At 37.9% G+C, this 25564-nt stretch overlaps 1 protein-coding gene across 5 annotated transcripts in view; it reads right to left on the bottom strand.

The window, feature by feature from the left end:
• The window catches only part of ZNF280D (zinc finger protein 280D), a 39276-nt gene extending 14078 nt beyond the window's left edge, over positions 1-25198 (bottom strand). The window contains exons 1-12 of one of the 5 annotated variants that reach the window (XM_027688347.1): positions 25181-25198; positions 20746-20906; positions 16517-16872; positions 14418-14535; positions 8592-8701; positions 6691-6920; positions 4544-4701; positions 3956-4056; positions 3722-3868; positions 3008-3142; positions 1298-1542; positions 205-345 (exon numbers count right to left, since the gene is read on the bottom strand). In XM_027688347.1, coding sequence (XP_027544148.1) covers positions 205-345; positions 1298-1542; positions 3008-3142; positions 3722-3868; positions 3956-4056; positions 4544-4701; positions 6691-6920; positions 8592-8701; positions 14418-14535; positions 16517-16872; positions 20746-20899 — 1895 coding nt within the window. In that variant the 5' untranslated portion in view covers positions 20900-20906; positions 25181-25198. Of the gene's footprint in view, positions 1-204; positions 346-1297; positions 1543-3007; positions 3143-3721; positions 3869-3955; positions 4057-4543; positions 4702-6690; positions 6921-8591; positions 8702-14417; positions 14536-16516; positions 16873-20041; positions 20127-20745; positions 21174-22136; positions 24565-25180 lie in introns of those variants that run through there. The other 4 variants (XM_027688346.1, XM_027688345.1, XR_003534982.1 and 1 more) reach the window with 4 other exon arrangements.
• Between the last annotated feature and the right edge of the window lie 366 nt (positions 25199-25564).

Genomic DNA, 25564 nt, shown 5'->3' with positions numbered 1-25564 from the left:
GACAAAACACTGAACCACTGAATTTTTAAGGCAGAACAAGAACATGGGGTTTAGGCCTTTATTACAAAGTAGAAAATCCAACCTTACACAGATCCCTGCCATTCTGATGACCCGGTTCAAAATTCAGCTAACAAACACTTAGCCCACTTTACATGAATTTAGGAAGTATTTGCTAAGCCAGGAAAACCTTTGAAGAGTTCTTACTTCACCATGTGATTCACATAGGCTTTGCTACAGCTGGTGCTGTATCTGCACAAACCACAGTGGACGTAGGCAGGAAAATGGCTGGCGAAATCCTTGATTTCTGAGCAACACTCAATGCACTTGTGATGTCCCGAATGACACCTGACAGGGATATGGAAGAGTTAACAGTGAAGAGCAACACTTTAGGATGAGAAACTATTTCAAACTTTTTGCTTATATTGGGGAAAAATGAGGAACGCAAAAATGTATCAGCTAAATACTCAGAGGTTACATTTGCACACAAAACTTTGCAAAGAAAAAGCTTTTGGTTTTTCTGTCACTCCAATATTCCCCACAAGCTTTGAAAGATCTACAAAGCAAGAATGTAATCCCACTCTTCCCCAGTTTCGCTGGCTGTTTTTGGATGTCTCCTAGAGCTACACACTGTGAAAGTCAGCAACATCTCTGACAAAGAAAACTGCTAACTTAACTTAGCCAATGAAATGATATTCTGGTCATTAAACACCCATGTAACTGTTAACATAAGGACAGCAAACCCCCCAAAATTGCAAAGATAAAAACAAGCTACTGGGAGACTGGTGCCTTACTCTCTTGATTATTTTTTGTTAGCTCCCCAAAATAAGTCACCTCCCAGGACAGACAGGATTTAATCTTTTAACTAACAGGTACTCAAAAAAACAAAAAAAAAGGAACAAGAAAAAATATTTTTCCCTCCATAAGAAAACTTCCAGAGAACACACAGGCAGATGTATTCCCCTCCACAGGTCAGTTTTAAACATAAATCTGCCTAATGAGTCAGTATTTCAAGAGTCTGTGGCTCTGTGCAGAGAAAAATTCTAAATGTGGCATAGAGAAGTTTCCAGAACATCTGTTCTTCCATAACAAAGTGGTTTGCCACTACTAGAATTGCTGAATGAAGATACTGAATTCTAATCACCAGTACCAGTATGAGGAAAGTTTATGCACCTGCTTTTTCTGCAAACCTGAGGTGTCAGATCTTCTGTATTACAGTACTGGAAGTTATTAAAGGACAATTAAATGATCATTTATATTCAAAGTATACTTAAAGATAGATTTAATGCTAATATTTTACCTTAGATGATGAAATGTTATATTTGTAACTTCCTTTTTTTTTTTGCTGTTGGTCCATGCATTTTGTTTCTTTGATGTAGTTTGTTTTGATTTTCCTTTTGATTTATTTGTATTAGATTTGTTATGATTTTTAGTGGTTGTGGTTTTAGATTTAGGTGATAACTGAAAGGTAGAACTGCTTGTACTAATAGAAGATGTAGCTGATGATCCTGACTGATGAGATCCTAGAGATGCTCGAATAGTCACCTGCAAGTATGATATAAAAGAAAATTTAGATTTAAGTTCCCATTTCTATTTGTCTCAAAGCTTAATACACTTAAGAACACAAATCATAGCATAAGAAACTCTGCTGAGTAAAGATTAATTTGAAAAACACAAAACACTGAAAATACTGTTGGACTACAGGTAACCTCCATAGCCTCCTGGATGCTTAAAAAGCTCATTTTGGTGGAAACAGCCATGACAAAAACACACTGCTTTCTTTTCAGACCTGCAACTGGCTACATCCTACTTTCTTAAAACAAAAAAAATGTACCAGAAGGGTCAGGCCAATGAGCCCTCTAAGAAGAATACCAAGCAATCCTATCAGTGCCTGGATTTAACAAAAGTCCTGTGTCTTGTTGCCTCAGGATTAGCCACTCTACCTCCTTCAGGTATTTTTGCTCCTCATCCTAGAACCCCAAAGACCAACTCTGGTTTCTGACCTCTCCTCTGGCATTATCAAACTCCTTTGTCTTGCCCTTAAATTTGGTTCCTGAGTTTTCAGTCACAATTGTACTTCTTGCCCACACTCACGGTTCAGAAGCACCTCATCTTCTAAACCTGTTCCCAGGCTCTTCAGTCTCATCATGTGCATCCTGCCGAGGTCTACTAACACCAAAATTTTAACATAACCTAAGCTTTTGCTAGATCATGAAGACTCTGAAATCTTTAGAAAATTGAGGGTTTGTCACAGAGTACAGAATCAGTGCTTTACATTCATTCTGCCAAACAACACAATCAACATCAACTGCAGTCATTTTCCTCTTCCTGACTCTACAGCAAATGAACTATGAAGAGCTGATCAAAATGTAAATTTTCTCCCTTGCAAGGACATATATTTCAACATCTCATTAAAACACTGCAGGAAAAACTCTTGCAATCCACAAGAAAATCCTAGTCTAAGTAGTTTCTTCTTAAGAAATCAAAGGATGATTTAAAGATGGCCTAAGTTTACTGACGGGACCCAAGTTTTCCCCCAACCCCTTCAAATGCTGAAGCTAAGAAGACCTGGTGAACTCAGCTTTAAGCATATATTGTCTGTGGAAAAGTGGGTCTTGTATTTTTTGCCAACACCTTTCCATAGGTCGAAAATCTTTCACTAGAAATGATGCAAAAGCATCTCCTAGCACAAGAAAGGATAAATGGCAAGCAACAGCTCAAGAAAGCTGCAGCTCTAACTGCACTTCTGCCATACACACATATGGAACAATGGGACAAAAAGCAACACCAGGAATCACCAAGAAGAAACCATAAACTGTGCCTGGTAATTCTTGCAACAGGAGTGTTTTTTAGAGTTTTAGTTTTGGAGGTGAGGAAAAAAAAAAACCAACCAAAAAACAATCCCAAACACTGGGCTTTGGAAAAGAAAGGAGAAAAGCACTTCTTTCTATTCCAGCCTTTCCTCTCTTTCCTTTTTTGTCCCCTCAAATTTTCCTGTATGAACACTCACCTTTGTCCCAGGAGGCAAGCCTTCTAACTGTTTGGGTTTCCTGAACGTTCGGTGATGCTGAGTCTTGTGATCCATTTTCTCTTTGCACGTTAAGAACTGCAGCCTGCACTTCGTGCAGCGGTACACTCCCTTTTTCTTGGACAAATAAGACAAGCTACAGTAAGCACGGACGGTGTGATCAACAAAACACTAGCAACTAGCTTGTCTCAAGCAATGCTCATCCTGTTTTTAAAACTTCAATGAACAAACTTCTAATACTGTACAAAGACAAGATACTGTGTAGGAATTAGAGAGAATATTTAAATGGTTGAAAATGCAAGGCAGTATGATTAGTAAGAGGAGGAGAGATCAGATTCCAGTTACAAGACACAATACTTCATTATCTTCTTCTTTATTTGTACTAGTGAAAGGTTTGCTAGTAACCTCAAGAACAGCAGAACACATCACTACAATGTAATGAAGAACCCAAATAGCAAAAAGATTCTTTTAAGGATATTCAGAGATTTTTTTTAAACAGGGAGATGCTGCCACACAAGAACATGACAAAGTCTAACAATTCCCTTACAGAATTTTCAAATTCTTCCAATGTATTTTATTAACTATTCTTATCCAGTAAAAACCATACAAATCATTTGAGGTTTGTTTTTCAGAGGGAGATTCCTTACATATATTTAGCATTTTTTCTAGCATTAAGGATTGAAATTATCTGCTTACCTGATGCCTCATGTAATGATGCATATATGGTGCTCCTATTTTAATTACTTTGAGGCAAAATGGGCATAGCAAATGTTTTGTGTTTTCATGAACTGTTCTAAAATGACTTTCTACATCTGAAAAAGCTGAGGATCTGTAGCTGCACACCTAAAATAAAAAAGGTTGACTATTTTTGTTAAAAGTTTATTGACAGGGGAGTGGTGTAATCTAAATAGGAAACAGTCACTTAGATACCTGGCAAACATATGGCATTTCACCTGGCTTGTGATTATCCTTCATATGTTGCAAAAGAACTTGCTCTGTTTCAAAGGATAGTTCACAGATTTTACAAATGGCTAGAAAAAATGAAAAACAAGATAAAAAGTCAAAATTTGATCTGGGTCATAAATAGATAAGTCATGACACATACATATATGTGAACTGTATATCTTTCTAAAGGTAAAGCAATCTAATATTATTCTACTCCTTAGAAGAAATTCCCTGTACAGTTTCAGAAAGCCAGGAGGGCAAGGGTCATAAACAACATGAGTTCTTGCAATAAAGCTTTCAATTAAAAAAAAAAAACAAAGAAAAAATAAAACAAAGAAAAAAAAAACAAGGAAAAAACCCAAAAAGCTTTTTAAAATACATTTTTTTTACACACACTTGCCTAAAAATAAAAAAATAATTGAAGAAGTGCTCAGTTCCTATATAAAATCTCAAGATTATTGTTCTTTAAGTACAATAGCTTTATTCTGAACTTACAAACCAGTAAAGTAAAAGTCAGAAAATTCCTAAACATTGTGGCTTAGGAAAAAGTCAATGGGCTACAATCCAACTTACTGGATGACTCGTAAGGCGTGTGTGTGCTCTCGATGTGGCACTGCAGCTGGAACGGGGTGGGGAACTGCCGGTAGCAGTGCTGGCACGTGGTGTGGCTTTCCCAACTCTCATTGCTCTGCTTCTCCAGCTCCAAGTGATGTTTCATGTGGTTCATAAACCTTTAAATTATAGCGAACAGGTGCAAAAACCAACATTTGAGCATTTGCTATGTGTGACATATCACAAGCAAGATGTACAGGATTCTTTAGAAACTTTACTCTGCAAGGACAAAGCTGACTAGAAATCTTGACTTTAAAAGAACATACAACATGTGTGAAACATATTCTAGACAAAGCAATCTATTACATTTTTCATGTTTACTTAGACAATATTTGCCTTGAAATAAAGGGAATTAAGGAAAGACACCAAGAACAAACGTGTTGACACTTCATTCACCATCACCACCTCAAAGCCACATTCTGAAACAAGTATAACTGCAGCTATGCTAAAAACCATTAAGTAGCAAGAATATATCTGCAATATGGACATGACAGTTTTATGTAAAACCACACCCATTCAAACCTGGCAAGGTTCCAGGAGCCTTCTTTGTCTAAAGCATTTAGGACTGAACTTGAATTATGAAGGACAGTTATCAAAGAATGCCATTGTGCTGATGTCAAAAGAGGATGAGAAACTGGTATGTTACTGCTTCAAATTAGCACCTTTTCCTCACTAATTTGTCCACCTGTCTGCAGTAGGGACCTATCCTGGCTGAGAAGTCCAGGCACCCATGACAGCACGGCAGGTCACCATGACTGGTGGAGCAGCACAAGGACAGTTTTGCTGCACAAGCCACTACTGTTAAACCTCCAAAACTCTTCTATTGTCAATGTGCTTCATTTCAGTGCAGCCAGAGGAACCTTTAAATGTAGGTCACAGTCACAGAAGGAATGTAGACCTTGGAACTGGACAAAACAAATGAGCAAGGAGAATAGTCTCTTGAGCTCAAGCTTCTAATATTCAGCAGCTGGTTAAAAAACAAGAAAAAAAAAGCCAATTGAAGCTATGCAGGTACCTAACCAGACAAAAGGAACTGGCACTGTTACTGCAGAGTACCTTAACAGAAAAGTATTGCAATGGTATGTTCAAGCACAGATCTTTAAAGGAAGTAGGGGACTACCATGAGGAATCACTTTCGGTTTTCTGAATTAAGGTCCAAAAAACTTATACTTGAAGTGGAAAGGTGCTATGTATTTATTTTGTCCATTAGAAATAGTTAAAGGTGCAAAATATACCTTGGAATAAAAATTCTGAAGTTACAGAAGTATGGAGTACAACTACAAAGTTACAGCAATAATTAATACGGTAAAATCAACTCTAGAGAAATTAAAAAGTGCTCACACGTTTTTAATGACTTGCTGTGGAACCCATAGGCACCATAGCACCAATAGCTTACAATATAATGCTGAGTAGAAAATACTTAATGATTAATAGCAGATTTCATTGTTTTAATTACACAAAACTTCTGTTTTGTTCAATAATATGGGTCTAATGTTAGCATAAACCTGTTCATTTTAACTTGCAGACTGTGCCCTTTGAAGCAATAGTCCATTTTTCAGTTTTACATTCTGCTACTTCAGCTTCCTTTGAAGAATGCACGTAAAAAAAGTTCAGTGACCTTAACTTCCAAAGGAACGATGACACAAACTTGTCTACCTGCTAAAACAGCTTACTGAAGTTTTTTTTCAGCATTTGGAAGTAAAATTATTCCATCAAAATAACAGATGTTACATAAGTAAACCACAGACTATTAGTCACTGTGCATCCCTAGAGGGAATTAACACTCACATCCACCAGTATCACCATCAATCCAGATGGCAAACTGTAAAATACTTTGTGTTGCCCCTTCTAACCCCAAAGTCCTACAACTGCTCTCATTAAATCTCTATGTTTATGTTAGGCACCACTAAAATTTGTACTCTAATCTGTAAAATGTTCCAAGTTATGGCCACACATGCAAAGTAAAAATTAATTCAGTTTCTGTTCAGTCATTCAATATTATCAGTCTTCAGTAAGAAGAGAACCCTATTCCAGAGGCACAAACTTTTAATACATGAAACTGCTATGGGCTGTGATTAAAAAACAATTAAGGAAGTGAGTTCAAATACCTTATGTTATTTTTAAGAACTTTGAGACAACTGATGCACTTAAATGTCGTATGAGTCTTCTGCTCCTGTTGCACCTGCTGGGTGTCACCTTCATCCTTCCCATAATAAAAGTCATTAACTAACATAATCAATTTTCCTTTCTCAGATTCAGCAATCTTACTTGTTGTGCTCAAACATTCTGTTTTGATCGTTGCTGGGAAAAAGTTATTTACCAAATCTGGACAACAATACTGGAGGCAAACAAGGAGGAGAAGAGACAGAAAGAGACAAAGGTGTCAGTCTCTCTTACCAAACTGCATCAATGACAACAGCATTTCAAAAACTGAAGGCACTCACTAGACTTAGATGCAAAGCTCAGTTCTCTGCTACACCAGCCTTAGTCATATTTTCGTATGATTTTAAACAATAATTGATCTTTATGTATTGTTCAAGTAATAAACCACTACACATTATAAAAACTGGAAAAGGATGATTCTCATAGGATCATGTAAGACAAAGTTAATAAAAAAACCAGAATACCAGTGTTGCCTTGCTCATGAGAAAAATTTCTACTTCATTAACAAGAGAAAAGCAGTTTTTATGCAAGTATTTTGCTGACAAGCATAAGTTTATTGAGAACTTAATGTAAAGTTCTATCTTCTATTTCTTAGGGGAGAATATATGTTGAAACCTGCAAAAGTTCTTTCCAGCATTACTAAAAAATTCAGAAATTCTCAGTCACACAGTACACATTGTTCAAACTTCTTTATGTCCAAGTATACATAAGGAATGCTTGGCCAAATAGAGATACTATGAAACTTAACACTTAAAATGTATGAAGTACTTCATAAAGAAGGTACTATGAAGTTACTAACAGTGCACAAAATTCGAATATTTCAGAGGACAGAATTTCTCCTGCTGAATAATGGTTTTTATTGTGCAGGACTACTTTCTATAAGCCTACTAGTAAGGAGTTAATTTCCTACCATGAAAATGTAACTCAGTATATTTATCCCATACAGTTCAACTAAAAATTTAACTAAATAATACTAAGTAAACACACTTCTTCAATGGTTCTTTCACTCCATTGATGTACTCAGTGCAAAAGCTATTCTGAACAAATAATGATTACAAAAAGATAAAACCCTTGAGTTTTTTTCCACTTATCTACATTTCTTAATTGTGTTTCAGAGCTGAAGAGAAAAGCAACTACCATTCAGGGCATGGTGACCCTGCAAATCAGAACCATCTGTGGTACCAGTAATTCAGATCCTCACAGATTTCTATTACAGAGTAGTTCATGCTCTTGTGTGTGGGACATTCACACCGTGTATGGACTGCAAAGCCATTATCTGCCCCCTGAAATGGAATACATATGCCCGAGAACTGCACAGATCTTTGCCAAATGATATTAAGTATTTTTCAGGAAACAATGTTTCCAGAAACAATAACAAGTAGTTTAATAATCAGACAAAGTGATGCTCAGTTTCTACAAGTTTTGATTCTCACGGTGTTTAAGTATGAACTACAAATTAAATTCTTCCCCTCAGCTTAACTTTTTTCATCTGTCAAGTATCAAGCATTTTTATCTTGATGCTTCAAGTGACACATCAAGATAAAAAGGTGAGTTTACACTGTCATCTTTGTGTCAGTAGTGATGTAACACAGATGTGGGTCATCTGGCTGTCTATTATTATAGACACTTACCTTCACTGCATTGGAAAAATGAGGCAAAAAGGAGCAAGATTTAGAGTTCCCCTACTCCAGTCTTCCTCTCCATGACTGCAAGACTGAGCATTTGGCTCTGGTTGATCCCAGACAGAAGTCAAATGATCTTCATATCAAAACATGGCATGCTTGCATAACCAAACAGAAGCCCACATGAGCTTGTTCTAATGTTTCCCAGCCCCAGAATATTTTACCTTCATATGATTTTTTAGGGGATCCATAAGATTGAAATGAATATTACACTTTGGACAAGCTCGTGGAAAAGGTCCTCCATTTTTAATGGTGCTCGATGCAGCATTTGTCCCTGTAAAATTTAAAACATGTGAAGATTCAGAATTCAAACAGAGTACTCGATTTATCATTATTATTCTTCTAACTAAACATTCTATTTCAAGTGAAAACTATTCTATTAGAGTAGCTGTAGTAACCACAAGGAAGGTTTTACAACCATCTTTTAACTACCCTTCCTTTTCCCCCATCTTGGAGTTTGTTCTGTTTGATAAACACTGATAAACAACTTTTACAAAATCTTAGCAACAAACTAAGAAAAAACACATGAGGAGGTGAAGGTAACATGATAGAGACAAAGCCTTCACTCTGTGCACCAGCATCCCACCACGCCCTGGGTAGGATGGATTTCTGATGGGTTTAATAACTTGAATTTTCAAATGAACATGCAAAGCCTGTTTTATGCTATGACCTGATCATCATCACAATAGGATTCAGATAACTGATTTTGGAAAGGAATTTCAGCATTTGGTTCTCAATCATGAGACTATTTCTCTCTGGAGAGCTGTTGGAATCTAGGCCTATTCAAACGTATCATTCCTGTTGAGCAAAGGTGTCTTTGGAGAACCTAGAGAATAAATCCTCTAAATTAATAATTACTCCCAGTAATGAAAGGAAATGGTGCTTCTCTTACCAACATAAATGATTAATACCTTTTGAGCAAAAGAGAGGTATTAAAACTTTGCATCAGCCTAAAACTTCAATGAATATACCCAAGCTTCAAGTTTTCTCCAAACTGCCAAAAACCATCAGAACAAGAGCCACTTTTCAGATGAAGTTCTCTTGCATTCTCAAGTCATTCACAGATCTAGAGGATTCCATACTGAGTGAGTAAACAGTTCAGAAGTTAAACACAGGAAAAGTAACATCTCAACAGTAGAGTCCCTGTCAGGGCTATAAAAAATGTAATAAAAATAAACACACAAACACATCCACCTTATAACAAGGGAATGAGTGTATGAGTGAAGAGATGACCGTGCCACAGTGTTATACATTTTTACAAAGAATTAGTCTTGCATAGTCCATAAGGTAGGCAGTGTTTTTCCTTAAAATAACAGTATTGCTAAGAATCATTATGAAGCAGCAAGTCCTTCTCAAGTGGATGAAGAAGAAATGTCCCACAAAACAGTGCTGCAAGTCTTCACTATTACAGCCTGGAAACATTTTGACATGTCACAGCAAAGGGCAAACTAAGCTGAAGAAAACGGGTTCTGCAGCAAAATCTCGTGCTCTGCAGGGCTTCAGCACCAGGTTCTGTGACAGACTAGAAATTGCTGTGCTAGTATGGGATGGCTTAGAGACAAACTCAGCAAAATGAGGTTCTCAGTGAGTAGGATCTACTTCTTTGTTACTGCAGTTAGCAAGATCCTTCGGTTATCTTTTCTATATTATAGGCTGCAGCACAATATCTATTTCACCCAAAACAGGCTGGAGGAATTGTTTTGCTGTAATATTCAAGTTACAGTCACTTCCTTCTGGCTGCTGGGAAAGAGTCTGATAGCAAATCAGCTCCAAATAAGACAGGCAAAAATCCCAAATCTGAAATGATTCCAAACAATCAGTATCACACCGTAGATAACTCCCCATTTTAACATTATAGGAGAGAATACATCTTGGAAATATCGAAAGTCAAGAATCCTTGTCTATAACAATCACTGGAAAGCATCTTTTGGCTCAGAAGAAAAATGCACCCAATTATTAAATACTCTAAAACAGCTGGACTACCTCTCTTCTCGCAAGGAGGGAAAGATCTTTCCAGGAACACCCTCTCTTTGAAATCTCCCTTCTCCCCTGTCATTACTATTTTAAACTGCTACACAAAAAGGGGAAAGCAAAACACACTTTATAATAGTTAGTCAAAGTACAGAACCACAGAGGAATTTAGGTTGGACCTTTGGAGATGGTTTTGTGCAACCTCCCACTCAAAGTAAATCAGACTTTATCGAGATGCTTAGAGCCATGTCCAGTCAACTTCTGAATATCTCCAAGGATGGAGATTCCACAATCTGAGTCCTTGCTGCCTTGCCTGGCATTGCCAAAATGACTTTTCCCCCTTTCTTTTATCTGATCAGAATTAGTTGATACACTCAGCAGTCATAGAATTCTTGCCATCTTGATTTTCTGGTTGGTTGTGTTTTAAAGTTTCAGTGCTCAAGTAGACCTGAAAGACTACAGCTACTTATCAAAAAGTCTGAAGTGTCAGCACAGGTCTTGTAAACCTCTCAAAATCAAAGGCTGCAAATAGTGTTCAGACTATGAGAAACTATGACAAGGACTGGACTTTAGTTCTGGACACAATGATCTGAGCTAAGGACATTCTTGCATATTCCCCTTCCAATGGTACAGCTGCTCCAAGGTCTTTTTGGGTGTAATAAGCAGCTGAATTAGTATCTTCTCAACAACCAGAGACATCTTGTGTCACATAAAATCGTTCAGACTTCTGAGCAGAAACAAACCAGCCCTCTCCCACCCATAGTGTGTTTACTCAGTGGGAACTATGTAAAGCCAGCAAACAGTGTGGAGAGTCTCCCCATTCCATGCACAGAGGCAGACTCCCTGCAGGGAATGCTGATGAGCAGCTTGGAGAATTCACCACACTGTGCCTCAGACATGGGAAAACATAATTCACTTGTTTTATACCTATTTAAACATCCTACCATTCTCCTTTGCAGCACACCTTTCCTTCTTTCTAACGTAAATAAACATATTAAGCCCAAATGCCTCACTCTGGTCATCCTTTGCCCAAGGTTCATTCATTCACACACACACAAAATGAACAGGTTATTCATTAGATTCTACAGCTGCTAGAGGGTTTTAATTCACTTACACTCACACTGTTAGGTATATGAGCTGCTTACATTGACATGTCTTGCTCAGCAAGGGCTTCCATAGAGCTGGTATGACTTTAGCATTCTTCTGTACCACTGAGGATATTTGAGCATCCAGCCACCAGCTTGATTTTACAACAATCTTCAGTAAAGTATTTTATTTGACTTTAGAAAACCCAACTTGGAAAAAAGTACTATTTTTATACACTAACAAAATTGTTAATAATTTCAAAGTTTGACACATCTGTGATAAAAATTTTGAAGACTTTTATATATTTATAAAGGTGAGTAGTCTTAATTCAGTTTATACAACTCTGGTTAGTAAATTCCCTCTTTCAGAAAACTATAATAATACTAGGAGAATATACATTGATTAACATTTTAATTCTGTTGTTTGTTCATGTAAAAAAATTAGGCCTATTTTGAAAACTAATCACACCAATTGCAAGTATTATTTAATATTTAGTTGGTATAAATCAGATTGACATCTCTTATCATAAAAGTGCCTCTCTCAGTTGGAGTGTGGACAAAAGAATTCCTTGAATCACCCACATTCCAGAGTAATTTGACCAATCCTCTATCCAGCAGGCCACAGGGACCCCGAGTGCTCAGGACAGCAGGGAAAAGCAGCAGCCAAACAATTCTTGTGTGGTCACTTTATGCTATTAGTGGGTACTTTTGTAGCTATTATCAAACAGGTGGCTGTGCTCATACACACAATATTAGTGTGTACCATATCCAAAGTGATGGCAAGGAGAACCAAAGTACACTGGATGCAGCATCACCTTCCTGAAGGTTCCTAAACAGACATTAGAACACTACTGTGAAGTCCTTAATGCTGCTCTGGGCATCTGTGCTGGTTTGGCCTCATTTTATGAATGATGGAAAAAGGCATTAGAACCAATAACCTATGACAAAAGCATTGAATGTGCTGTGGAAACAGAACAGGGACAGCAAAGCCAAATTGCTTCAGGCCTCTGGCGCATTGTGTGCAGCAACATCTCGAGTTAATCTGCTGCTGTGCATCCATGGACACAGCCCAGCCAACTCCACCCAGCAGTTCTTTGGGTTACAGCCTTTTCTGGTTCCTCCAAGGGGGTTAAGTCTGTGGGAGAAAGTTCTCAAAATATTCCCAGAAAAGCCACATTTTACACACAACCCCAGTGCCACCTGACCTGCAGAGAAGAGTTACCAATGCTCTTACTCTACTATCACCACCTATTTAACAGCCTTTCCCTGTTCAGATCTCAGAAATAATCATTTATGCAATATCAAGCTAAAAAATGCCTTTAATGATCCATGTGCGTAAATTAAGTTGTCTTGCAAGGTATCACAGGCCAGTTCCCAAAAGGATTCTCCTTTTAAATACCATATTCCAGAATGTCTGGTGCCTGCAGTGCTGCACATGAATTAGGGAAGCACAGCACCAACACAGGCAAAGCAGGCTTTGGCACGTATGAACATGAACATAAGCACCTTACATGACCTCCCCAAGCAAGCCAAACCACAAAATACACAGACATTTCCTTATTGCAAAGTCAAATGTATCTTAAATTTTCCTTCTGTGTCACAAAAATGTTCATGTTTCAACCCACAACTAAAAAACTTTTATTTTAACTTTTAAATCCTATTGCCATCTTACAGAAATACACATAAACCAAGTATGGTACATTTAAGATGTTTTGAATTACAATCCTTGATGCTTTTAATTTTTTCTCAGTAAGAGACTACTACAAATAATTCTCAAGTATGCAAGCAAGTCCCCTGAGTTAAAAAAAAAACAAAAACAAAAACGTAAACAATTAAACTTTAATACCTGTTCTTTGGAGAACAAGGGCTGGAATATTGAACCATTTTCAAGAAACAAACCCTTTTCTTACTTAACAACAAGCTATTTAACCCAGTAAGACAACGAGACTAAGAAAATAGCTGGATACAGGCAAGAAAATACGTATCAGTGAAGGTCAGTAGTGTATCTGGAGTGAATGCCTAAACTAAAAATGCAAAATCTTCACCTGAAGCAGAATAAACCAGCTCTCACTCTGTCCTACATAACTTGTTAGTGTGACCAGTCAGGCCATTCTCTGTATATGACCTGTTACCTCGGGGGAGAATCAGCAGGGATTGCCCTCCAGAACTTACAGACACAGTAATGGGACTCTGGGCTGTTACTACAAAAGTACAATCCTTCAAAAAAGAGAAGTCCCAAGCTACAGCCTGTTTAAGACTGAACACACTGCATACTTCAAATTTCCTTCATCTGCTGTGACACACACACACAAAAAAGGCATTTTTTGTTTGTTTTTAAGTAGGTTAACTCTTTACTGCTGAAATGCAATTTAGCTAGTTGAAAAAAAGTATTTTAGTTGTCAAACTACACACTCTTTCTCCTTTCCCTTCCTTTTCAGGAAGGATTCTTTTGATCCTATCTACTCCAAGTCCTGCAGGAAAGTCGGGAAACCCAGACCATCATCCCAGAGAATCCCCCCAGCAGATTCAGCTCTCCAGGTGCTGTTCACAGCCCCTCTCTTGTTTACAGTCACTCCCATTCCCACGAGCCAAAGAGTGATGAAACAAACCTTTACCAGTCAATAAAATTACAGTGGATTTGGCAGTGCCTTTTCCCATTATAAGATGCATAAGATGAATTATAAGAGCATTATAAGATGACATCTCTTGATATTACAGTCAGTCTAAAGCACTGAAAAGCAAAGTCTGACAACACAAGGCTCCAGAGATCATTTCATCAAACATTATACAAAGTTACCCACGGGGGGGAAGAAAAAAGTAGCTATACTACTAAGTTCCAGAAATCCTATTTAAAGTTATAACAAAAGACCTGCACTACAGTGAAATGACATCAGGTTGTTTCTTTCTCTTATCAACAACTACAGTTACACCCACCTGTTACATTCACTGCTGGCCCAGGCTGGTACTGTGGAATTCCCGAGTTCTGTCTCACACCAAACAGTATATCAGATGTATTATCTGGTGCATCTGGTGGAGAGTCCATAATATAATCCTAATAAGGTATTTTCAAGAAGGAAAAGAAATTGGAGGTTTAATATTTGTTTTACTTGCAGACTTCAAAGGGTTTATTTTAAAAACACGATCGCTTAAAAGTACTCAGCTGAAAATCAAGTCCATTACAATCTCCCCAAAATAGTTTGACATTTTAATAAGTTTGCAATTCTCATCAGTGCTTGTTAATTTATTGACGGCTGTGTATCAGAATAGTAAAAAAAAAATCCTATGACCTGGGCAAGTCCCTTTTATGAAGTATTACTAATCTGTTGGAATTGCTAATTGTAAGTGCTTGTGTTCAAAAAGTCTGATGATGTTTCAAATAATACTTGAAATGTTTTAAAAAAAATAAATAAAATAAATAAATAAAATAAATAAAAAATAAATAAAGCCGAGCAGCTTTATCTGTTACAACAAAAACATGAGCATGTATGTGTGAAGGAAATACAGTAGGGGCCTTTCCTTGGCAGTAACGATTCTGTAAGACATTCTGCACTCCTTTGAAGGATTTAATAAAGCTCACTATGCCATAAGTAAACTTTTATAAAGTTCACAGACTTGAAAGATATGTATATATCATATATATATCATACATATCTGAGGTACCAGACCTTTCTGTATGAACATGTCCTGATTTATATAGATAGATTCAGAGAACTGAAAAAGCAACTTGGATATCCTACTGATATCTGGACTTTGGATTATATCATTTTTTAGGCCTTCCTATATACAGTGACAGACTGATTTAGCTAAGCTGCTTCCCCACATCCACCATTTCTCCCTGCAAGCTATCAATAAACTGCTGAAGACTCTAAATTGGAAAGCATGAGTTCTTTCCCAGTGAAGTTGCATTGCATTGTTTTTATTTTGTTCTTCTTAAAATACAGCCACTCATCAGCGATGATTTAGCCACAGGTCTTAAGAAGAACAGCCAATTCTCATCTTTTAATGGTCTAATTAACCATGTTCATTCAGACTGACTGCCCTGTTCAGCAAATGCAGAATCCATTAGGCTGCATAATTTTTATTTACAACAAAAGACAGGCAGCTGGGACAACCACAGGTATGTGTATTTGCATGGCCAGGGGAGATGGTGCCACTGTCAGGCTTCATCTTAACCTGACAGTAGAAGCCAATATTACAGGCACAGTTTGGGTGTCAATTTTTTTCAATAAAGGTATCACATCATAGTTCACCTCATACAGATAGGAAATTTTAATCCTCATTCTTTCTCTCTCACATATGTCCAATAGATAAGGCAACAAAAACAGCATCTAACTTGACTCCCTCACATCAACTTCCTAAGGCTCTGTGGCAATCCAGGAATATCAATGATACGTCATCTAGGAAAGTAATCCCCTGGGGCTTTTCAAGCTACACAAATATGTTGCCAAATTGTTTCACCTGCTGGTCCTGCAACTTCTGGTTGCTTAAACCCTCCTTACCATACCAGTGTTTCACAACTGTCACACAAATCAAAATGCAAACCCCCCCAAGGAGCTACCACTGCAGCATTCTCTTAAGAAGCAAAAAGGCCAAGCAAGGCACTGTAAAAACCAGGTGGAAAAACCACTAAGTTACTTTACGCACCAAATGCAATATTTAAAAATTAAATTCATTTATCAATACAGAGGATCCATCTCTGAGCAAAGAAATCTGCAGAATTTAGAGAATGGATTTCCATCACTTTTCCAAACAACATAAAGAACCTAAACAGTACTAATTTCTCTAACGACTTGGATTTTCATTTAATGTCATTTTACTGTAACTAAAGCTATCATCTTCGAGTCTGGCAAATTGGTATTTCCAAACACACATTTTAATTTACTAGTGCAAGGTTATGGTCCTAGAATCTTTATGGCTTTACATAATGCCAGTCTATAACCTAGTCCAGGTCTCCAAATCACTGGACTGAGTCAGTATGTTCTTCATTAATTTATTCAAAAGTAATGGTACCTGTTAAGTGAATAGAGATTTACCTGATTGAGCATCACAGGCTGTGCTGTTCCAGTCTCTGGCCTGGACACAGGCTGAGCCACTGCGGGAACTGTGATATTCCTTGATGCTGGCTGTGTTGTCACTGGAATGGTTACAGGCTGTGTTATTCCAGAACTTGACCCAGGCAGCTGCTGTGCTGATAAACATCCAGCGACTGGTCTCTGCAGTGTTTGTGAAGTTCCTGAAACATTCACTTGTACAGACAGTGGCTGCACTGCTCCCGAGCTGCTCAAAGGTCTGGGTGCAGCCTGGAAGACTGATGGAACGGGCACGGCACCGGGGCTGGAGGCAGCGGTCACATAATGGTGACTCTCAGTCTTGAATGTAGTGCCTGGACCTGTTGCAAAGGATTCCAAAGTTATCTTTATGTCATTTTGCAGTCAAATGTTTCCTAAGTGTTGTAGATTTTTTTGCTTTTAATTGCCATATTAGGACAATAAAGTACCTCTACTGGGTGCACCATTCTGTACCCCCCTCCGTGAGGAGCTGAGGTTGACTCTGTTCAATTTATCTGTCAAAAGTTACATTTACCTTAATTGCAAATAAATTAATAGCTTCATTGCTTTTCAAATTAAAAGTAGTGCTCATATCCACTAATTAGGCCAACCAAGATTTGACTTATAAATTAGAATACTATCTCTAAAACAAATACCTGGCAAAACAAGCTATAATTTGTACAAATTAAGGTATGTTCTTCCACTCTTCTTCAGTTAAGCTAGTTCAGATAAGAATCTCAGTTTTTATTTTCTTGTAGACAACACACAAGTAAGAGTGCAAACAAACAAACAAATTCATGAACTTTGCTAATTATAGTGCATTTATTCACTTCTCTTTCTCATATACATAAGTTCCCCAAATACCAGAAACTGCTACACTAAAGGAAGTATTTTCTCTCAACTAGTAATGACACAATCTGCTTCTGTATTAACAGGAAAATACAGCACTTGCAAACTTGGTTTTAGACTTCATGATATCCATTTTCCAATGTGAAAGAAAAATTACAAGAGAACTAATTTCCTTACATATCCTGCATGGTAATCTGTGTCCAGAGCTCTGGCTCATCAGAAACACCGGGAATTTTTCAAATTTGATGTTTGCTCCCTAACTAATGCCATCGATATTCCTGGACTTCTTATGTCTTAGTCTGGGGTTTCCAATCATCCCAGAAAGTTAAAAAAATATTCATCAAATCAAAATATTTTTCTAGTCCCAGATTCTCCATTAGTGTTGCTGACAAGTTGCTTGCTCTGACCTGTGAAAATATGCACATGAAATTAGATTGATTCTCCAGTATCTAACCACCAAGGTTTGAAGTTACTTCTCAAACCAGGGTCAAATTACATCATGTTTTCAAACAATAGACCTTAAGAGTATCTACACATTGTGTTTAACAACCTTAAGGCTGTTTCCACGAGCAATAGCTCATTATTACATACTTCTCTAGTTGATAAGTAAACCTAATAGCAGTGGAGCTCAGATGATCACAGCTTTCAACCTGCCACCTGCATTTACATCATACTAATAAAAAGCAGCTGCAACCAACAAATTCAAACAGGTTTGCATTTTTTAAGATAAAACAAAATTTCATCCCCTAATAGTAATACTATTTTTACTTCAACACAGCAGTAACTATGAACAAGGATTAAATTAGTTCAGGATTTAGCTCAACACACACATTTTGTGATTGTTAATAAATCTATACCTCACATTTGAATTCCACAGTGAAATGAAACTAAAGTATCATCTACCTCCAAAAAAAAAGCTATCCTAAAAGTCTCACAAAGCATAGTCAGACAGTGATGTGGACACAGTTCACATCCTAAAATACAAAGGCAGATTTTACTGCTTTTAAAAAGAACGTTTCAGGAAGTCAGTTTTTTGAAATTATAAACTACTTTTACATGACTCAGCTGATTCATCGTAGACCCGATGTGCCATTTTCCCTCTTCCATCACAGTGTTATTTGTCCTGTTTAGGTAAAGAGCACTGAAGCAGAAGAAAGCTGACACACACAGTAACATTGTAAAGTAGTAACAAATTACAGGTTTGTACCATCATGAAAATGAAAGCAAGAAAGAGGAGTAATGTAGGAAAAACGAGCAGTTGCAGGAAATGATAAAGGGAACAAAGTGTGAATTACTTTTCATCTCAATCAAAACAATGCTCCAGTACATCTCAAGGGGCACTTGATTCTACATGACACTGTGCCAGCAGGTCTAAGTTGGCTTTTTAACTATTTCCTTCAAATTATCCACACCAGTCTGCACAAAAAGTGGTAACTGCACTGTCAGGAAAAGGTTAAGAAAATGCAATGCCTTCAAAAAAATTATGAACTACACGTGAGTTTCCATTTGTCATCAGTTTTTCATCTGATCAGACAGGAGCTTTCTCAGGTACAAACTCAGCAGTGATAAGCCAAGTTGAGTTCACAGTGTCTCGCCTGTCGCCCATAACCAACTGAAGCCTGACTGCTGCCAGGTGGCCCTACTTACAAACCAGAGAAGAACTGAGGTCATTCTTCCTGAGCTGTTTTTCATAGTGAAGTAGAAGATTACAAAGAGAAAAGTTGAGGAGAGGGAAGGAAAAGAGATAAAGTAAAAAGTTATACCGTAAGTGATTTTACTTGTGCGTGGACAGCGCTAGAGTAAGATGCAAACATTTTAAGTCTCTACCTTTTACCAAAGTCCTTAAAGTTCAAAGAACCATACTGAAATTATAGTTTTCACCTGAACTACTTACATCCTTTGACTACAAAAAAATCTGGAGATTAAAACAACTGCAATGAATTTTGGGATATTTTTTGATCCAACATATGCCCAAGTGCCTTAATAATTGTTCTATGCCATGACCTACTGCCAAAACAAACAGTAATCCAGAGGTCTCTGGACCTTCCAGAAAACAGTAAGGGTATTTTTTCAGTCTTTCTAGAAGTTTGTAACTGCAGAAAACTTATTAAAATAATTTTAAAATATTCTTCAAACTTTTAAGAATATGCAGAATATTTTTAAAATTTTCACCCTTCAAAACTATTTTCAGGTGAGAGAACTTTAATATCAGCCTCAGTATTTCTTTAATATTTAAAAATTAATTTTCCACCTTTTCAATCCAGTGTAAGAAGCAACAAACTATCCCAGTGAGCAACAAGTAAAAAAGTTAAAAGATGAAAACATTGTGAACTAAAATGACTGAAAAGTTACTAACAGCTCAAAAATCCATGCAGCAGAGTGACTGACAGCCTAGTTTAACATTTTGTCTTGAGATTCCCCACCGCAAACTATACACCTTCAGAAAACAACCATGGAAATCTTGGATACAAGCATAGGAGAGATGAGGCACAAACTGAGAGCAGCAAACCTCACCAGGCAACATCTCGGGTATTTGACTGCTAGAGAAACATTGGGGCAAACCTCTTAACAACTGATTACCAAATGGATGCACACAGAAATCAAAAAGTTTCATTACTAAAATTAATTAAACTAACAAAAAAGCAGTTCTTCTTTACTTACCTGCCAAAGCCCAAGCATAGACAAACAATGGAATCCTGACACATGTGCTGCCATCATAACCACCTAACCTCACTCCCTGCACTGCCTGCATTAGGAGAAAACCACAGAACTTGATGAAGAAATCTCTCTATTTTACAAGGGATGAGTAAATTGATTAATAAATATCTCCTACTTCCCAGAAAGGCTTCTAGCATTTTCACATTAATCACTTCTCCAGATTGTGCTTTCATTATAGACACTTAGGACAGTTACCCAGGTTTTGTCAGAACGGTGTCCACCAACATACAAAACATGGGGTGGAAAAAAAAAAGTGACTGTAACGCGAAAACTTGAATTCATGCACATTCTTTTAGTGGGGAGACACTTTCAAGTACGTAACTAAATACCAACTATACTGAGAGCAATTGCATGCATGGTTTCAGCATCATATATATTGACTTTGAAACTATGTTGTTAATGCTAAAACCTTCAAATGTCCTTGTTTTGACTCCAGAGAACTAAGGTTAGATGTAAATAGAACTGTGCATAACCTGGGTTTTAGGACAGAATTTCTTAAGAATTATGATTTTCAGCATGACAGAGACGTACAGCTTTAAGATGTAGAATTTCTTAAGTCTTACTGTTAAAAATTCTATCTTTTCAAACTAAGTTCAACTTTCAATACCTCGAAATATCTATTTTAAATGATGAAAAAGTTATCTTACATGTAGTAGCTGCCTTTGAGCTTGTGATTTCCCCAACAAAGATTGGCTCATCGTCATCGTCATCATCATCATCGTCATCCTCCTCCACTTCTGTCACTGTCTTTTGCCATGGTTCCAGCTCCTCTTCTTCACATTCCATAAATAATTCTGCCATCTTGGAACTAGGCAGTAAAAAAAGAAAAAAATTAATAAAATCACGCATAGCAAAACATTCACTACTTTCATGAAGTGTTTCACTGTTGAGTAAAGAACACTGCACTTGTCAATAATTCCCACACAGTGGTCTCCCTCCCTCTCCATGTTCTGTACAGGAGATCTTCAAAGATTGATGCCATTTTGATAATTTCTTGAATTCTCATCTTCGTATTAAGGAAAATTTACACAAAATTCCTCCAAACCCACAAAACATTAACAAAACCAAGCCACAAACAAAAAAACTCCACAAGAGCAAAAACCCCAATCCATACCCACAATGCACTGCAGTGTTTTCATTAGCAATTAGGACCTGAAAAAAATTTTGCATGGATGTCATTAGACTGAGTCCCTCATGCTTCCTCTCCCACTAAAAAAAGCCATGTACAAAAATAGTAATGAAAAATAAGTAGCTTTAGGAATATAACAAATTATCCTCACATCTCTTATCACAACTGGGTTTATTTGTTTTTTAAATAAACTGTGATGGCCAATAAAGTTTTCCTCTTTCTTTTCACATTCTTTTAACACAATCTTGAAAGTATTTCTGAACAACACAATAAATAAGAAACTTTGCTGTTTCTTTACACACCGTATCAATAATCTAATTTCTAATAAAATAATTTCTAATTTCATACAACCACAGGGCTGTCTCAGCAACAACCAGGAGCAGGATCCAATAACAACAGTGTTTGCTTCGCCTAAGACATGGAGCTTCACAAAACTCAATGTCTCCATTCTTTTGTAAATCAGAGGAAAACAATACAGTTTTGCACGAGGAACCCAAGAGTGACTCTGTCAAGAATTCCTTCTAATCAATGAGCAGTAAAGCACATTAAATTCATCATCAGACTGCTCTGACAAAAAGTGAAGAATATCCAAGCAACAGTTCCTTTTACAAGCCCATAATCAATATAAGAATATTTCTAGTCTTACTCCCAGGCTACTCCCAACAAAAACCATCAACGACACTTCCCTCACTCTTGTGGTGATGCAATATTTAACTGACAAAGCTTCACTTCCTACTATTATGCAATGATAGTTCTCTGAGCCTTTAACTCCCTGAACCCAATAGCCAGGGCATCAGACCAGCACTAATGTACACAATTATGTCAGCAAAGACTACCAAATATTTCACATAAGGTGACAAAATCAAGATTACATTCATATCATGAGCTGATATTTCTTAAAATATTTACCTTGCAAGATGAAGAGGGTGTTTATTCAACACATTTTCTGTACAATTTCCCCTTATTTTCTCCTTTCTAAAAATATTTCAAGAGCAACATATATACTAAACATTTGGACAAGTTTCTTGTTTGAAAGTATACTTATACAAAAGTAAGAATACCCCTCATTATCCATCAACAGTTTGAAAATGTAAGTCTTCAGCACAGATACAATGAGAAAACTGCCTAATATCTGAGAGAAGACAATTTCAGGACAGGAGTAATGAGCTGGTAGATTTGGTGATGGACTGTGGAAATAATTAGTCTGTAATAGCTCATCACGAGGGAGCAGAAACATCCTCTGTATGAGAACGGGGCTGCTGGTGTTGGGACATGTTAAGGCTTGCAATGAAATAAAGTAGCAAAGCTGTGCTCCTTTCCTTCCTCCATCAGCTTTTTGGAGTTAGCCATGGTGCTGGGAAAGATGAGAACAGGACACTAAAGTAGACTCCTGTACTGGGAAAAAGGGAAGATTATGAAGCGAATTTCCACTTGACGGAGACGTCACGGGCCATGTGCCAGGTCTGGCAAAGAGAATCAAGCCTAACTCTCTAATTTTTTCTTCTCTGTAGAAAGACACTCTTTAGAACACCTCTTTTTTTAATAACACAAATTTTAATAGACTTCAACACAAAAGGAAGGACTACTTCAGGGACTTCTTTTATGGAACTGACAACATAAATGAGCTGTGTTTTTATTTTTAAAATGTAGTTTTATTTGACCTCCAGGGAAAGAAACTAATAAATTACAACATGTGCTCAGACAATACTGTAATTTATATTAAAACACAAAATAGGCACAAACAATCTGTATGTTAGCAGAATTCTAGCAAGACACGTGATAACCTCATCTACACTATAATGCAGCTGAATTTTTTCTTAAATATAGTTAAGAGTAATTTGATAAAATAGGCATGGACTTTTACAAAGTGACACCAACTGGTGACACCTCACATTTCATTTTATGAATCAGGAGGTACACATTAAGGTATTCTCAAAGGTGAATCAAAATGCAGGGCAGCTTTTAAAAGGCAAGTATCAAGATTAATTTCGCATCTTCTAACCTAATTTTTTTTTAAATTTTAATACTATAATTTGAAGCCAAGCTTTCACTGACTTTTTTTTCCTGGGAAGAAGGCCAGCTTAATGAGTTCCCACCCTGCTCCTTCACTGCTTCCTCAGTTGTGCTAGCACAACTTTGCACGGGACTCTGACATGAACTAGGGCACGTTAAAAATAACCTGGCCCACTAACAGCTCTGTCTAACAACTGAGAGGTCAAAAAATCTGTGGCCTGAACAATTAAAACTGCAGTAAGGGGAAATGGATTTGATTAGAGGAGGTGTGTAGGAACAGCTCCTGCAAATGGTCTCCACTGCCAAAGCAAATATCTAAATCCATTTTAAGAGTACAAGCAGCTTCCAAATTTTTAGCTTATTTAATGTAGAAAATGCATTCTAGGAATCCTGCTGGCAGCCGCTCTCAAAGACAAAACCAACAGTGAATCCTTCCCCCACTCTCCTCAAATACCTCCCAGAGGTGCAGGCAACAGTATAAGAAAAAATAAACCTCCTGACAACAGACTTCATCTTCCACATTTTTTAATATGCATAAACATATACACATGTTTGTACACACATTTCCTTAAGGGTAGTCCATGTATCTGAGAGGTCCAAAACTCCAATAAAATGCTATATGTATATACTCAAAGAAAGTGTTTAAATCATTACTGTAGGCTAAAGTGTCAAAATTGTGAACAAGTTCTTTAAAACATTTTAAAAATATCATTAGACTATACCAAGATACTGTCTTAAAAGGCAACTTTCCATCAAAAACTAAGGGTAGCCATGAAAGTTCATTAGACAGGCACAGATAACCAACAACCTGCAAAACCACAAGTCCCTGGTACACTATTTTAGTTCTTACAAAAGTGATGAACTAACAACTTGATACAAGACAGAGAGAAAATCTGAAATCATTACACAAAACAGTAATAAACTTCTGATGAAATAACTGTTTTAAAAGCACTAATTAGGACATCCTTATCAAGGCAATTACGTTTCATTAACTGTAGAAGAGTGCCTTGAAGATGGACAGAAATCAGTATTACAGAAAATCATGGGGCAAATTATGGGGCAAATGTCCCATGTATTACTTCAGATGCAATTCACCTGTTCCACTGTTAAGCTTAACTGAGCCTTCCAATACTCAATACTTCTTTGGATTAGCTTAAAACAACCAAAATCATGTAACTGATAGGAAACTGGTAGTGAGCTTAAAGAGTGAGGACATTTACATTAAGCTGGAAGTTTCAGGCTAGCCTGGTCATCTTTCCATAATAGTATTACAAAATCATAGAATATTCTGAGTTGGAAGGGACCCACATGCACCATCAAGTTCAACTCTTAGCCCTGCACAGGACAGCCCAAAGGCACCTCAGAGCATTGTCCAAACTATTCTGGAACTCTGGCAGACTTGGTGCTGTGACTACTTCCCTGGGAAGCCTCTTTCAGTGCCCAAGCACTCTTTTAGTGAAGCTTTTTTTCCTAATATCCAACCTAAACCTCCCCTGACACAACTTCAGGCCATTCATTGGGTCCTATCACTGGTCACCAGAGAGAAGAGATCAGTGTCTGCCCCTCCTCTTTCTCTCTAGAGGATGTTGTAGACTTCCATGAGGTCTCCCCTCAGTCTCCTCTTCAGGCTGGACAGAGCAAGTGACCTCAGCCACTCCTCACATAGCCATTATTTGTGAGTTACTCAAATAATGTTTTCCTCCTCTTTAATAACCACACTTCAAATGCCCAGGAAAGTCGTCTTATTTACAGCACAGATCACACAATAGGCACCACGTTGTATTTCTCAGACAACTTCCCACTGAGGCACATGACTTTGCACATTACTTATCGAAGGGTGTGCGATCCACAGCACCGCCGGCTCTGCAAACAACTGGGCTATTACTGAGCGCCGCATTTGTTTCAGCAGCGAAGAAACAATGACCAAGATGAAACTGCACCTGCACGCTGTAAAAAGCCACGGCGTAAAACAACTTCCCTCAAACCCAAAACCTCAACAGCCAGCGCTGCCCTCCCTGCCAGGAGAAGGCACAAGCTCCGCCTAGGGAAGGGCAATACGGGCTGTGCCAGCCCGCCAGCAGCTCCCGCCGCCGAGCCGCGGCGGTGCCAGGCCGGGGGAGAAGCCGAGTCCCGAGGGCGCTGGAGCAGCTGCCGCTCCCGCCCGCCCACCCCGCGTCCCGCCCCCCGCGCCGGGTGACCGCGGGGCCCTCGGGCTGCGGGCGCGGGTTCGGGAGAGGCCGCACGCCAGAGCCGCGGCGGGCGGGGAGGAGGCCGGGCCGGCAGCCTCGCGCTCGCCCGCCAATGCCCGGGGCCGCGGCGGGCCC

The sequence above is a fragment of the Neopelma chrysocephalum genome, unplaced genomic scaffold (genome assembly GCF_003984885.1).
Source record: "Neopelma chrysocephalum unplaced genomic scaffold, ASM398488v2 Primary Assembly neopelma1_75, whole genome shotgun sequence".
Classification (NCBI taxonomy): domain Eukaryota; kingdom Metazoa; phylum Chordata; class Aves; order Passeriformes; family Pipridae; genus Neopelma; species Neopelma chrysocephalum.
The sequence above is the reverse complement of the archived record's forward strand: the minus strand, read 5'-3'. Positions and strand labels throughout refer to the sequence as shown.